The 15,767-nt window shown below is 54.7% G+C and overlaps 1 protein-coding gene across 1 annotated transcript in view; it reads right to left on the bottom strand.

The window, feature by feature from the left end:
- Positions 1–15,767, bottom strand: part of TCOF1 (treacle ribosome biogenesis factor 1) — a 34,200-nt gene that overhangs the window by 8,356 nt on the left and 10,077 nt on the right. The window contains 10 exon segments of the mRNA XM_026659393.2: positions 342–561; positions 1,555–1,640; positions 1,952–2,231; positions 3,060–3,272; positions 4,765–4,913; positions 6,989–7,163; positions 12,026–12,304; positions 13,077–13,343; positions 13,977–14,071; positions 15,012–15,378. Coding sequence (XP_026515178.1) covers positions 342–561; positions 1,555–1,640; positions 1,952–2,231; positions 3,060–3,272; positions 4,765–4,913; positions 6,989–7,163; positions 12,026–12,304; positions 13,077–13,343; positions 13,977–14,071; positions 15,012–15,378 — 2,131 coding nt within the window.

The raw sequence follows: 15,767 nt of genomic DNA, 5'->3' as shown, positions 1-15,767 counted from the left end.
AGGGGAGGAGGCGGAGAAGAGGCAGGGCAGGGGCGGGGATTTAGGGAAGGGGTTGGAATGGGGGTAGGGGGGGCGGGGCAAGGGCAGGGCCTCATGGAAGGGGTGGAGTGGGGGTGGGGGCTTTTGTACCTTTATACAGAATCATAGAATATCAGGGTTGGAAGGGACCTCAGGAGTCATCTAGTCCAACCCCCTGCTCAGAGCAGGACCAATTCCCAGACAGACTTTTGCCCCAGATCCCTAAATGGCCCCCTCAAGGATTGATGAAAAGGTGTCAGTGATGCAGCCCTCATGTGGCCCTCTTGGTGATTTGACTTTGAGATCCCTGGCCTAGGACTAACCTGCCTTCTGTTTGGCTGACGTCTTCTCAGCATCCGTATCGGAGTCACTGCTGTCACTCTCCGAGACGTCGGGCAGGGCTGCTTTCCCGGGTTTGGCGAGGGCGCTGGCAGCCGCTGCTGCTTTTCTACGCCCTGGTTTGGGGGAGGTCAGGGAAGCAGGTTTTTGCGCTTGGGGTGTTGCTGGAGCTTTAGGAAGACCTAGATAACCTGTTAGAAGGGACTGAAGAGCACACACACACATGCTGAGTGAGACACGCAGTCGCCGGGGCTGAACCCTCTTGCCTCGACCCAGGACATTTTAACTGCCACCCCCAGCTGCCCCTTGAGCGGCCCACCAGGGTGGCAGGCTCCCCTCGGGCGCCCTTCGTGATTTGGGGCCACTTGGAAGTGGAGAGACAGCAGCAAAGTGCACCTACCAACACAAGACACAGAGAGACCAGGGGTTTGTAGGGAGCCCACAGAACCTTTGGCTCTACCCCTCTGCTCCATTAGCCCCTCTGCTGTACCACGCACCGAGCCATGGAGGTGGGTACAGGAACGTGCTAGGGGGTACCCCGGTGGCGGGGAGTGGCACAGCTGGGGCAGCTCACGGAACGAAACCCAAACAGGGAGGTTATGTATATGGCTGCTTGACGAGTTTATGACATATGTCGTAATCCACTGCATATTTGCTCCTTTGTTCTCTCCCTGTTAAGCCAGCCTAGGGGAGGTTATTGACTATCAGTGCATTCCTACGCTTGCATGCAAAGCTGATGTATTACAGATGTACTGTGCTCCCTAGATATTACTAATAAAGGGGGTTTACTGGCTTAGACATGGGTTTAGTTACAAATAAAAGTTGCTGCTAGGAGCCTGGCTAGTTTCCCAGGTTTGGCTATTTCAGTGCTGCAGGGCACCAGGTTCCCCGTACGGGCCTTTTGATTCGACGGCCACGTCAGTACAGCACCAGGCCAGGGCAGAGCAGCAGCAGCGCTGCGATTTGTCCGTCAATTTGCAGGAGCATTCCAAACACCCGAGTTCAAAGCCTTCTCCCCTCTCTGCCCCGGGGCCGGGAGGCATCTGAAGCCCAGCAGCATGAGCGGGTGCAACTCTAGGACTCCAGGGCAGCAGCCGCCGTTTACCCCAGTGCTGAATCTGGCCCGGCGTCTGCTCCATCTTACAGAGCAGAGGAGAAAGGCGACAGCCCTGGCCCACAGGGTACAGGACCCCTCACCTGCGAAGGCTGCTGTTCTTCCTCGCTGGACTCCGAGGAGGTGCTGTCGGCCTCCTTCGTCGCTCCCTGCTTCTGGGGCGCCCCTGCTGGAGAAGCAAATTGCCCAATGAAGGCCTCCTGCCGGTACAGCACAGCGCACACCTGAACGGGGAGCGCCCCAGCTCTCTCTCTGGGCACCCCTCCCCGATATAGGCTGTTGCGGGGCTCCCCAGAGACACACGCTCCTCCACAAGGAGCCTGCTGCGGCTTCTTGTCACTCACAGCCTCGTGTGTTGGCGAGACCCATCCCGCCAGCTAAGCCGGGCCCAGTGCACAGCGAACACTTGTTCTCCGCGCTGCTCACTGGGCCGGCAGCCCGCAACCACTACTGGAAGTCCCCCAGAGCAGCGTCTCTTACCAGGCCTCAGGGGCTGCTTGGCCGTGTCCTCCTCCTCGCTGTCGGAGGAACTGCTGCTGTCCGGGCTCTCCTGCCCTTTGCCGGGTGCCGGGGGCACAGCCTGGCTCTGGGTGGCTCTGCCTGCAGCGCGAAGTCCTGCTTTTCCCGCGGCTGCGACGGGACCTTTGCCCTTGGCAGAAGGGCTCAGCAACGCAGGGGCATTTGCTTGCGCGCTCTCCCCTGCGGGGGCAGCGGCTTTACCTGAGGCAGCCCCGTGCTTCAAGCAGGAAGGAGGAAGAGGCTGAGGGGAGGGAGAAGGAAACAAGGAACATTTTAGACAAACTGGGGGTGGGGGATTCAGACCTTCCCTGAGCTTTCCAGAGCAGCCAGCGTACCCCGAAGGCAGGGAGCTTCCTGGTGAGGGTTTAGATGATCTGGGGGGGTGGGGAGGGTCTCTTTCCCATGGGGCAAGTCACTTCACCTCCGTGACTCAGTTTCCCCATGGGCACACTGAGGGAAATGCCACCTGCCTCACCGGTGGGGCTGAGGAAGCTACGATACCCGAGGCAGTCTGTAAAAGGAGTTAGGATCCTCAAATCGAAGGTGCGACCAAACTGCAGAGTCTCCTCAGTATCAGAGGGAGGAGAACGCCCTTGGGAGCACAGCCCGTGCCCGCTACTCCTCAGTCTGTGGCAGGGGCCGCAGCAGTTCAAATCAAAGACAGACGGAGAGGGATAGAGCTGGTTTGGTCACTCCAGATCTTTAGCATAAAGAGGTGCAGGGGAAGCTACGAGTCAGCACTGACGCGAGCCCAGAGCCATTATCTGGGAGGCAGCCAGCAAGACAGGCCTGCGGGGAACGGCTGGCAGCTGAAAAGGAAGTTCTCAGCCCGGCGCTCTTACCACGAAGGAGCCCATCTGAGGGGGAGCCCTGCAGCCTCCTCAGGCAAGGCGACAGGGATTTTCTTTCCCCCCCCTGCATTATGGTAACTGTGCTTAACGTGGCTGTTAAAATCGCGCTGCAAACCTCTGGAGGACACTCCGCCAGTCCAGGCCTACAGGCTCCAGCAGCTGCTAGATCTCTCCGCAGCGCCGCCTGTCGCCCTGCACACTCAGCACTTCTCCCTTACCTGTCTTGCAGGCTTCTCTTCCTCCTCGCTCTCCGAGGAACCTGAGCTCGAGCTCTCGGACGCTTGGCCAACTGCGGCAGCAGCTGCTTTCGCCGGGCTGCTGGCCACCCTGTTGGCCCCTTTCCCAGTGGGCAGCGTGGGCCTGGCCGCGCCGGCCGTTGTGCCCAGAGGCTTTGCGGCTGGGGCAGGTTTAGGTTTCACCTGGGCCGGTTGCTAGGCCAGACAAGAAAGGAGGAAAGTCAAGACGGAGTAGCGACTTTTAAAGAAATACAGCAACAGAGGCGAGGAGCCTGGAAGTGCAGGGAACTAGACCCCATTTTGCAGGAGGACAATGCACAGCCAAGTAAGCCTCTCTGCTCAGATCCCAGGCTGATGGGGACATACCGAGATAGAGAACAGGACACGTGCTCTCCCACTCTTTTCACACACCCCACGTGGTTTATGACGACGGTTAAGAAGAAGCCGTAGCATTTCATCACAGCCCAGGCCTATCACCTCCCCAAATGGGACGGCAGTGGCCAACGGGGGACGACGGGACAGCCTTGGAAGGAGCACCTTGCTCCGGGGAGTAGACCATTGGCAGAAGCAAGTGACTACAAAGAGGAGGGCAGGTGAAGCGATCAGTCTCCTGGTATCAGTTACAAGCCAGTCTACATGTGTGGCCTCCCCCACTCGGCAGACACCCAAGCTTCAACGTGCCGGGCTCTGTGGGATCTCTCACGTTTCTCGAATACGACATCTGGTGCGAGATGCCAACCAGGGGGCTGTGGATCCAAGGTGCCTTTAAACATTTTCAGCTGTGATTTGAGAGCTCAAAATCACAGTGACTACTTTTACGTACCCCTAAAATATCAACCCTCTTAATAAACGAGCCCTCGTGCCAGCCTGCCAGCTGGGGAGCACACAGCTTTCTAGTCATCCACAGCACAGGGGCAATCCTTTTCTATCCCCGACTCCCAACAACAGTGCCAGCGAGGCCGGTGCTTCGCATGGCACGGACACTTCTGGGAACGGGACTGAGAGCACCCAGCCCCTCTCACAGAGGCCAGCCAGCAGGTAGCAATGATTTCAAGCACCTGGGAGCTGAGCTGGAGCTGAAAGGCTGTGGGGCACATCTGGAGGCGCTGCCCGGAGCTGAGGACCATGCAGTGGCCCACTGGAAGTTAGAAAAGTCACTGGGGCTGCTCATTTATGGCAGCTTCTCCAGTGGCATATGAGCCACCCTGCAGCACTGAACAGCTGGAGTACAGAGCATTCTGGTCAGTACATCCCTGCCAGGCCAGGGGGGAAGGGGAGAGAAGAGACAGGGGGTTATGCTGGTGCTACAGGGCTTGGGAACCCCTCCTGGGCTGGGGGAATTCTCCACTGGGGGGGGGGGGGGGGGAAACCCAGCTGATTTATTCTGCAGGAGCTGCACAAAGAGGCCCAGATGTGGGCAGGAATCAGCCTGTATGATTATCACTGTCACAAGGCAGCCAGTCCCTCCACTGCTTCTAACCTCCGAACCGTAGCCAGCCCCCATTGGTTGGCAAGGTCCCTGTGCCAGCTGGCTGGGATGGCTCCCCAGAGCCTGGCTTTTCTGAAGAGCAAGCGCTCCAGACAGACAGAGTTTCACTAGTCACCATTCCTCCAGCTCTCAAAGAGGCCAGCTCAGCAAAGCTTCCTCCCCATCGCCCGACCGCCGCGCGGTCTGTGTGCTAGTTACCTGCGGGGGTACCTGATCCTCCTCCGAGTCTGACTCCTCGCTGGACTCCTCGCTGCTATCTGCTGCCCCTGGTGCTTTTGGAAGAGATGCTGGAAGGGCCTGGGCCTTCTTGACGCTAGTCAGCTGTGCTGCAGCAGGGGTCTTCATTGCTGAAAGAGGTCGGAGAGAAACCGAGGGTAAGACTGCAGGCTGTTTATAGGAAGACGATGGCTGGAGAGCTGAGGGAGGCTGCTGATGCTTCAGGGTTCTGGTTTTAGACTGGGAGAGAAAACCCTGCTGAAAGGGGAGAGCTGCTAGAAGACAATGATTTCCTAACACCTCCTTCTTCACAAGATTTCTCTTGCTACCCCCAGGCCCCGGCTTTCTCTTCAGTACGACTGAAGGGGCCCAACAGGACGTGGTGCGAGGGGTGGCAGAGGGATGGACTAGTCGGGAACATGCCAGAATAACGGAGCTCTGGAGCTGGAGAACCCTTCCCTCCCGCCTTTGTACAAACAGACAGCCACCACCAGAAGCCGGCAGGAATCAGTAGTGGAAAATGTTAGCAACTGACAGCTGAGCAAATGCCCTGTGCAAAGCCTGCTGGAGGCTTCTGTTCATTTCCTAGGGGGCTGCGGTCTTCCACATCGCACAAACCCTCCCACCCCTGCAGCTGGGGAGCACGTCAGCCCTTCCATCAGCCAGCCGCACTCTGGCTACTAATAAAGCTGACTGGCTGGGTTTCTGCCCGTTTCCTGGCAGCAGTGACGCCAACAAGAATAGAGGCCAGACGGCCTATTGCCTGGTGCTTCCGCTAGCCCCAGAACACAAACCGATGGGGTGTCGAAGGGCAGATCTGTGCATGCTCAGCCTATTCCTCCGCACAATGGGCAGACTCCACTTCTCTCAGCACTCGACCCCACGTTTACAGCTAACAAAAGCTCTCCCCACCTCCCGCGTGCACAGGCTGAGTTCTGTTTTACCAGCTCCCTGCAACAAAGGATTTGACATTAGCTCAAGCTCTCCCTGCAGGAAGGTCTTGCAATAGCCATCTACAGGTGCAAGACTCCTTTGTACTGAAGTCATTCCCTCTGGCATCCTCCTGCATCCAGGCATCAACTGTAGAGATGCCAGGAATAACTTCTGGTTGCTCACGCCACGAAACCCAGCCAGAGACACAAACCAGCCTGGAGCATGTGTTATCTGCTAAGGCAATGCCTCTGCACTGCAAACAGGGACATCGCTGTGCAAAGACCACAGTCACCTGGTGAGAGTAAAAGCATTGAAGGATCATGTCCATGGAAGGGAGGAGGCGGGTCAACTGAAAACAGCAAGAGCCAACCTGGACAGTCATCAATCCCCTCCATTTGCTGGGTTCCCATGGGTTGTCCGTGTGCTGCCCCAGCACGCCACTGGCCACACCCCAAGTTTCCTTTGCAGGTCTAATGACAGGGGCCCTGCATCTTCTCGGGGCACTCAGACCTTGTGCTCTCTGGGCCCTGTAGCTGCAGAGACGCCTGAATACTCTGGAGACGGGGGCAGCAGCAGGGAAGCAGGAGCAGATACATATTCAGCATGGGAGGCTCCACTGCAGCTTCGGTGATCTCTCTCTATCCCCACTTCAGACACAACCACATCCTCGTGGGACTCCAGGTTGTAGCCACCCCCAGCCCACTCCAGGACAGCTGCCAGAACTCCCTTCCTACCCCTTCATCAACCAGAGAGGTCACTGAGTGGTGCCAGACTTCCTCGCCCACTCCAGGGAGAAGCATGGGGATGGCAAAACTCTCCCAGGCCACACAGGAGGGGAGAAGAGGGCTTCAATCATTACTAGTAATCTCTTATAGAGCCTTCCATCCACGGATCTCAAAGTGCTTATTAATTATGTCAAGGCTCCTCTGTCTGCACACGCTGGGGAGTATGTGTCAGTCAGCAACTGACCCATGCTGGCAATGCTGGAAGGAATAGAAAACAGAACAAAATAACCCCCCCAAAACCCAACTCTTTTGCCAGTTTGGAAGGACACTCTAGAAGAGACAGAAGGGAACTGCACTGACAGGTCTTGCTAACATCAGCTTCAGAGCGACTGGCAGTCTGCATCCCTTGGCAGTTCAGAGCATGCCGGGTGATGGTTCTTAAGGGGCAGCCCCGTCTAGAACAGACCAGCTGCTCGAGCCGAGAAGAGAAGCAAACCATGAGTACGGAGGAGAGAGGCCCCGAATACCAAGGAAGGCTAGAATCTTACCAGCGTTAGGAGGCGGTTTCTGGGCTGTCTCGTCTTCCTCACTGTCTGACGACGTGCTGCTCTCGCTCTCAGAGGCCTTGCCCTTCAAGGCATTTCCAGCTGCTTTCCTGGGGCTCCCAGCTTTACCAACCAGGCTGGGCTTGATGCCAGGGGAAGGCTGAGGAGTTGGCAATCTCTAAAAAAAAAAAGTCAATGATTTTTATGGTCAACAGGTTCAGTGCCAGAGCCAGGGTTCGTTTCCTGCACCCCGTATGCTGCGGTCATCATTTAAAACGCTCCTTTTATCCCCAAGGAACGTCACAAGTTTGGAGATGGATCATTTCTGAAACCAATGAAATGTGGCTACCTCTCTTGGGTGGGAGGCAGCAGCTGTTCGCAGCAGATAGAAACACCACCCAGAAGTTCAGGCACGAAGGGAAGAAATATACCGTATCCAACCGGAACGGCGTGGGGAAAAGCCATATTTCACTAGAAATTGAGCAGGCCACCAGGGTTACACCCCTACTCTTTCAAAAAGGACCAAGGGATCTTTAATGAGCAGGGATTCAGCACCTCATTATGTCTCATCTGACAACTGTACCTCCCGCTGCACAGCGCTCCCTATCATTAGACCAAAACAACGGTTCGGTTGGACTTGGAAGGGAGAAGGCCACCTATGGAAACCCCACTACCACTGCCTGTGGGGGCTAGATGTCCCTTGAGGCTGCTCCATTGAATACGGACTGTCTGACCTTGGTGGCTTGTGACGTTTGCAGGGATCCGAGCACAAGGTGAAACGACTGCCCGATTCCACCATCCCAGCGGCTGCCTCCCGGACCCAGCATTAGAGCGGCGTTTAAGGGAGACAGCGTCGCACCGTTCCTAGGAAGCACTTTGTCCACCACGGGAGCGATTCGTTTGTCCATGCGGCTAAATAAGCGGCCGTGAAAACCAAACATGGCGCTTGGGTTGAACAGCAGCTGGCAGCGTTTTGATTTCTGTGACTCAAGGCAGCGCGTGAGCCGCGTCTCAGTGTCTCGCGCAGCTGAGGAGTCGATGCAAGGAGGTCCCAGTTATTTTGGCACTTGAAAAAAAATGATTCCAGCCAGGTCTGATCTTCTGGCCCCCACGCGGCGCAGAGAGAGCTTCCGTGCTCCTCTCACCCTTTGGCTGCTTGCAGAGGGTGTGCTAAAGAGACGAAGTCCCGGAGACTTCCCTACCCTTTGGGGTTCTTCGGGGGTGGACACACTCTGCACCCGCTCAGGCATCCAAACATGGCCTGATCTTCACATGCTGGGCTGAACGCTCAAGCACCAGTTCGCTCTGGCCGAGCAAGAACATAACAGCCACGCTGGACCAGCCAATGGTCCACCTGGCCCAGGATCTCGTCTTCCCACAGTGGCCGGTGCCAGATGCTTCAGAGGGAATGAACAGAACAGGGCACTTGTTGAGTGATCCATCCTGTGGTCCAGTCCCAGCTCCTGGCAGTCGGACGTTCAGGGACACTCCGTTTGCCAGGCACAGTGGGAGCAGAGTATCACCCAACCTGCCTGTGGCTGTGACCCACTTTTGGGGCGGTGTTCCCTGGCCTGGAAGCCGTTACCAGAGCTCTTCTCAGGGAAGACGGAGCGTTACACTAACCCTACCATGAATGGCCCAATCCCCCCAAGCATTCAGTCCCTTTACCCCACGTGCCGGACTGGTACACGGGCTCCCCCCACCTCTCAATACCAGTGAAGAACTAGAACATCACAGCTGTTCTGACAACCTGTAGGGTGGCTGCTCCTTGCCAGTGGCCAAGAGCCCCAGGTTTGCAGCTTCGTGAGATGGAAGACTGTGTCAAACCTGGCTTTCTGGCACGGTCCCGCCGAGCGCTGCCCCTGGGGCAGCGTTTATTACATTTAAACCAGCTGCTGAACAGACGTCAGCATCGGAGTGTTTACCCATTACAGAAGGGGCTCTCCAAACAAGCCAGGCATCTCTGCACAGAGACACAAACCTCCACAAGGACGAGAGAGGAAAACAAACTGGAGTCTCTGCTTTGTTTTGGTTAACATGAGTCACTTTCTCCGAGAGAGGGGCCAGCTTCTAAATGGCAAATCGAGAGCGTTATCGGAAACAGATGAAAAGATGTAAATGAATCACCTACTTGGGAGTACACCAGACTCCTCCCCACTCAGACACCAGCACTTGCAGGATCTTGGATCTAGCCTACCTAGTGACAGAACGGACTCTCGCTCACGTTCAGCGAGCGAGCCCATGTATAACAGGAGGATGTACTAGGGAACAGCTCAAGGACCGGGAAGACAATCAGATAGCAGCATCCGGACACTACGTAAGAACACAGAGCAGTGTGCAGAGGGAAGCTGCTGGAAATCCAAGTCTGCCCCATGCCCAGCTGGAGCGGGCCAATTCCCTATCTTCCGCACAGGTGTCATTTCCCTAAAAAGGCAGAGGTCTCATTTCTCCAGGGCTGCCACGGGAATGAGCCCAGGCAGGGATTCACCCTATAGCTTGGCTGAACTCCGCTGGCTGTAAAACGCCCCCAGGTGATCCGGGCCGGACACGATCCGGGCCAGTGTGTTTTATGGACTCAGGAGACTGGAAGAAGCCTAAAGTAAAGAGGTGGAGGGGTTGTGGAGCAGTCTGACATACTAGAGATGCTGGTACCCGGGAGAAATTCATGAGATGGTGGAAGTGTAACTACAGATGGAGCTTCTTGTCCTCTCCTCCCTCGCTTCCTTTCTCTCTCTCTGCTGCCCTGCAAATAGCTCCGGGCCCAGTGGTGGGAGCATGCCGGAGTTGAATCACCCCCCACCCCCATGCTCTTTAGTTTATTTGCATAATGCAGCGAGTCAGAAAGCGAGCATGCTCCCCAGAAGCTGCATCAGTCACACGCCAACTCTCGTCTCCCGGCACACAGAGGAAGCACCCCCAGCATACCAACAACGAGCTCAGTAACTGGGGATGTGTCACGATATAAAAGAATAAAGACTTCCGCTCCAAGGTATGAGCTCAGGACGCAGTCACGCTTCATCTCCCCTAAGGGTCTAGTGGACCATCACCTCAGCACCGAGTCCAGATAAAAGCTCACAGCCAAGTTTTCCGTCACGTCCATGAATACTGTATGCCTCCATTTCTGGGCGCTGATGGGAGATGTAGACTCGCTGCACATCTAAAATGAGGCACAGGAACACCAGTGGGCCCATATGACATTTTTGGCCTTATTGCACAGGTGGGTTTGGAAAGTTTGAAAGAGCCTGCAGTTTCTTCAAGGTCAATCTTGTTTGCTTCCCCATTGCAGGGGGGGGAAAAAAACAAAAAACACCTTTGCAAACAAATTTCTTTGACTAAATAATCCTAAATCTTCAGCGGTAAACATACTAATTAAGCAGTTCGATGTAGGCATGATGTTCATTTTAATTGTGCTAATCCGCCCCCGTAGCGAAAGATGAAGCAGCTTGCAATTCTCTGTACCTGTCTGGATCTTGCTTAGAAGCAATCGGAAGCTGCAGGATACCGTAACATATGCCCAAGTACTTCATGTTCTCCATCTGCCCAGAGACGTTCCACTGGGAGAGCCGGACTGTGGACACAAATGGGCAGAATGGCTAAACGTCAATCTTCATTCCAAGTCCTTGGCTGCTGGCATCATGAAAGCCAGCCCATTTTGGTTACCGCCTTTCTCGGCAGCAGCGACTGGTACGTGGGAATCCCAAATTTGCAAATCCTTTAATAGCCCTTCAGCAAGAGAGACAGCGACTTCTGCCTCGGGTAGGGTATCCTCTTCAACTGGGGAAAACACGTTCTTCACATTTTACTATTGCTAGAAGGGCCAAGTCCCACGGGTCTGGCACAAATTCTTCATGCAGCATAAATTTCCCCATTCCCCCGCAACACCCCTCCTTCTGAACCAGCGTTAAGATTTGAATCGCAGTGTAGAAATGCTGAGAGACAGACAGACTGGGATAGCGCCAACCACTCAGAGATGTTCCCCGAGGCGGCAGACCCGGACAATCCAGTGTAAAAGCCAACACGCAGAGCTCATCGGACTCTCACTCATCTACACCAAACGGGCACAGAGAGAGAGAGAGAGAGAAAACTCTCAGAGATGCAGGGGGGGACTAGGTCACAATCTTGCACGCACTGTCAGACTGCACCTTGCGGGGTGCCATCTTCAGGAAGACTGAGGGAGCACTTGGGGCCACCATTGATAAGGATGCGCCCTACCAGTAATGACTCCCCAGGGCCGTGCTTGCGGCCAGATTCATCATGAACAACTGAGAAGTGCAAATCCACGCCGTGTGGATTCCTGCCTTGCAAAACACTCAGCCTGACCCCGATCCCACTGGAAGCAATGGGAGTTTTGCCATCAGCTTTAATGGGAACTGGTTCCGGCCTATGCAAGCATGAGCAGACTCCCCGGGCACACAAGAAGCAAGCCCAGGCTGCTTGTGGCCCCATATGTATCCATTCTGGGACCTATGTCACGAGTTCCAGTCGAAAGGAAGCAAGAGGGGAGGGCTCCATCCAGCTACTATTCATATGACAGACCAGTGTCAGCGTTTGGATGCAGGCAAATGAACTGTTTCACTCTGGAGTTCTCCATGTACAGTTTCGGCTGGTTTGGCTCCTCAGACTGCTGAAGAATGGGAGACGTTTTAAGCCAAGTGATGCTACGCTACGGGGCCCCCCCACGCCTTGGCTTGTATTTTACTATAGTGTTTTGCAATGACTTGTGTTTGATCTTATTGGCAGCAGCCAGTTCTCTGGCAAAGCCAAACAAGTTCTACAGAGGAGCCAGAGAATTCAGTAACTATAAACTAGTCACTTGGAAACGGCTGGTCTTGAAACGATGTATTAAAGCAGGGGGCCCATCAAATCAGAAAACAATTCATAGTAGTTCTACAAAGCAAAGATGGAGGGACACCTTGCACAGGGCAGAGATTTCATACATCAGAAAGATTTAGCATCCCAAGCACAGCAGCATGAAGAGCCAGCCACTAACATGGCCATCACCAGCATCTCAGAACCCAACTAGAGGCAAGAATTACAAACCTTCTGGCTTATCGGCACTGGGGGTGCCTCGTCCTCGCTGCTCGATGAGTCGCTGCTCTCCGAGCTCTCTTCTGGCTTTGCACTTCCAGCCGCCTTTGCAGCGGTTCTGGTCGTTCCAGGCCCCACGTTGGCCTGGTTGGGCACAGCTGGTGTTGAGAGCTGCTTCCGCGGAGCTGGCGTCGAGGCTTTTGCTGGAGCTGCCTTGGCGGATGGAGGAGCGGCTGGTGCACTTTTCACTAGCGTTGCCGTGGCCTGGGGAGCTTTTGCAGATGGGCTGGTCTAGAACCAAGAGACAAGAACAGAATAAACACAACAGGAATCCATGATTCGGGGTGGGGAGATGCGTCTTCCCAGGATAAAATATAAGGGATCAAGATGTAGATCTGGAAAGCGACTGCAAGATGTGCCAAGGCTGAAAATGCCAAGAGAGGATGGGTGACCAGCGTGGCGAGCCAGGCGCCCCCCATCAGTCCTCCTGGGCACTGGAAGAAATCTCCTAGGGTGAGGGAGCAGTGACTGACATTCCTCAATAGTCTGCTGTGTAACTGGTCACAGCTGCACAAACAGTGGGGGGAGAAAAGGCTGCCCACTGCACGAGAACATGAACGGCTCCGTTCCACACGCACCACGGCACAGGAACCAGTGGTGAAAAGGACCAAACCTCCCCTCCCCAGGCACAAAAGCAGCAGCAATCAGGTGACGCTAGAGTTTGCTGATGCTAGATATTGCAGATCCAACACTCAGCTGTGAATCCATGGATCAGATCTAGAACTCGGAGGGTTTGGAGTAGAATTTTCCTTTCTTGGGTGGAGAAGAACGTCTGCGTTGGATTTTAGTTAAAAGCACCCATGCAACTTTTGCCTGTTGAAATCAACACACTTAATTTTCAACTGGTCGCTTACAGTTTACAGTGGAAACATTAACTGGGACCATTCCCTACCCTGTTGCAAGTGCGACCTCGCAGTGCACTGTGCTTTTTACGAGGTTCCCATTCGTAGCATCCCCAGGCCTCAGGACAGGTGTGAGGGACAATAGGCTCAAACTGACCCACCTGTGCCGCTGACGTGGCTTCCTCATCATCACTGCCCGACGAGTCGCTGCTCTCAGAAGTGTCCTCTGCCTTTGCACTCCCAGCAGCCTTTGCAGGAGCTGTCACCTTTGCAGCTCCTGGTTTGCTCTGGGTTGGTGTATCTGCTGTTGGTTTCCATGGAGCTGGGCTGGACACTTTCCCTGGGGTCCTCTTGGTGGGCGCTGGAGTGGCTGGCGCGCTTTTCACTGGTGTTGCGTTGACCTGCGCTGCTTTTGCAGCTGGTTTTGTCTGGAGGCGAGAGAAGAGACTGACTGAGGAGGGATATCGAACATCTGTGCAGGAGTGGGGGTGGGAGGAAGCCGAAGGGAAGTCAGGGGGCGAGGTTAGCTCAGAGCACAAGCCTTGATCAGGGGGTGGGATTAGCCACAAACAAGGCTCCCCCGCTCTGTAGCAAGCTGGACCATAATTCTGTGCAAGGCCCTTGGGTTGGGCAGCAACTGGCAATTCTGCAGCAGGTTAGTTTACGCTAGAGATGGCGGTGTGGGGACTTTCATTTAATCAGCACAACAGGCTGTTATTTATTTTACACTCTCTGGGTTCTCAGTATCCCACACGTCTGCATCGAGTGCATCCTACAGGTCAGAGCGGCTCAGGGTTTGCTCCTCCCTCTGCTCTAACCCTCTAGTGAGGGAGCGGGACCCACACTTTGAGGCCGACAGAGGCTGGGAGGTGCTGTCGGGTGGGTCGGGTCTGTTTCCTCAGTGCCCTGGCTTCAGAGAAAACGGTTCCTAGTCCCTGCCCCACTATCAGTCTGGGGAAGGACCCTAACAACGCTCGGCCCTGGGAGGTTAGAGGATGGGTATGGGTGGTGGCGGTGGGGAATGCTTAAAGCACTCAGTGGACCCTCTTGGAGGCAGATACCTGGAGCGCCGGGGTTTTTAATTCCTCTTCAGAGGAAGTCTCATCGCTCGAGTCCTCACTGCTACTCTCTGCCTTTCCCACCGTTTGCTTTAGTGCTGAAACACCAGAGAGGAGACGTCACTCACACCGCGCTCTCTTGTCGAGTCCATGCAGACAGCTATGTTCATGCAACTTGTAGGTTATGGGAACCAATCAGAAGGCACAGGGGAGAGGTGACAGTCATGTCACGTGGGGGCAGGGCCCAGTGACACCGCTCAGATCTTAGGCGGCTACTGAGCATGTCAAACAATTTTTTCAGTCACATATTTAAGATTAACCCCCACACTCCCGTAGGAGACCCGCCCTCAAGAGGACCAGTCATCCCAAGTCCCCGCTTCTGCAGTGTGGACACTTACACACACACACCCTCATTGCAGGATCAGGTCCCAAGCTTGGAGCATTTCTTTTTCAGACTTGTGTGCCAATGATGAGCAAAGAGTGTTTTTCTTAACTATTTCTCCTTCCCTCCCTTCTTCACCTCCAAAATGATGGAAGGAATTTCCCCTCAAAATGTCAACAACAATTAACTTCTGGCTTGAGCCCAAACATGGAAAGTTTGAGTGACTTCTTCAGAGCGCTCAGAATAAAGCAGCGTTCTGGTATCATCCAGTGACCCTGACCCGTCAGCGCTCCATTGTAGTGGACACTGAACGAGACCCTTAACTGTAGCATTTGCTACCCCAGACGCTAGATCGCTTCTATTTCTCTATATCACAGAGCCGAGCAATATGTCCCTTAACGCAACCTGATCTGGTTGTGACTGGCAGTGCTTGTGTTGCTCCCTCTTCTGCCAGGTTTCTTTAGTCTCTACAGGGAGCAGTTTTGCTTTGATGGTTAGCTGCCAGGAGAGCTGAAGCCATGAGGCCTGCAGCAATCCTAGGAAAGTAATTCAGACCTGATACACAGTAAAGCCAGAACAGGGATGCACGTCTCACGACCAGCACAACAGCTGTGCAATGCCTTAGGAAATGCATCCCAAGCCCCTGGGCTTCTCACCTGACTTGGGAGCTGGGAGCGTTGCTGCTGGCATCTTCTCCCCTTCCTCACTCTCTGATGAATCGCTGCTTTCAGAGCTCTCTGCTGCCTTTGCAGCAACTGCTGCTGCGCTTTGTCCTACTTTGGCCTGAGTTGCTGCAGCAGGTCCTGGCTTACCAGCACTGGCTTTCTTCTGTCCTGCTTTGCCCAGAGCTGAAGAAGTAGCCGGAGCACCAGGCGTGAGCTTATTTGAGATGCCTTTGCTCTTTCCTGCTCTGGTCTGAACTACAGCAGCGGCCCCAGGCTTACCTGAAGTGGCATTGGCTTTGTTTTGGGCTGCATGCTGCAGAGAGTTAGCAGCTTTGCTACCCGCTGCAGCAGTTCTCACCTGGAGGAAACAACAAAAGAAGTCAGTTCCAAGACATCCTTTTGTCCTCTTCATGGATCGTGATGCTTTGAACTAGATTTGAGGAACCACCGCCCAGAAAAGGCTGAAATGCATCGAGTCGTTAACACTCTCTGACACAGAAGCTAAGTCTTTGCATTTAAACGGAGGCACTCGGAGACACGTTCATCTATGGAGCACCATCAGGGAGCTCAAGGGACTTGCACCAGCAATGTAGCTGGCCTTCAGAGTGCACTTCTCCAGGACACCTGCAACCCAAGCAGAGTTTTGCTGTGGTCACTGCCCCAATCAGGCAGAAGAGGTTTGGAGGAGGCTTTTGTTTTTCCCCCCTGAAGTGAGCACCTAATTAACTGGCGCATGGAGTAAAGAGG

Source organism: Terrapene carolina, unplaced genomic scaffold, assembly GCF_002925995.2.
Source record: "Terrapene carolina triunguis isolate 2854851 unplaced genomic scaffold, T_m_triunguis-2.0 Scaffold629, whole genome shotgun sequence".
Taxonomy (NCBI): Eukaryota; Metazoa; Chordata; order Testudines; family Emydidae; genus Terrapene; species Terrapene triunguis.
The sequence above is the reverse complement of the archived record's forward strand: the minus strand, read 5'-3'. Positions and strand labels throughout refer to the sequence as shown.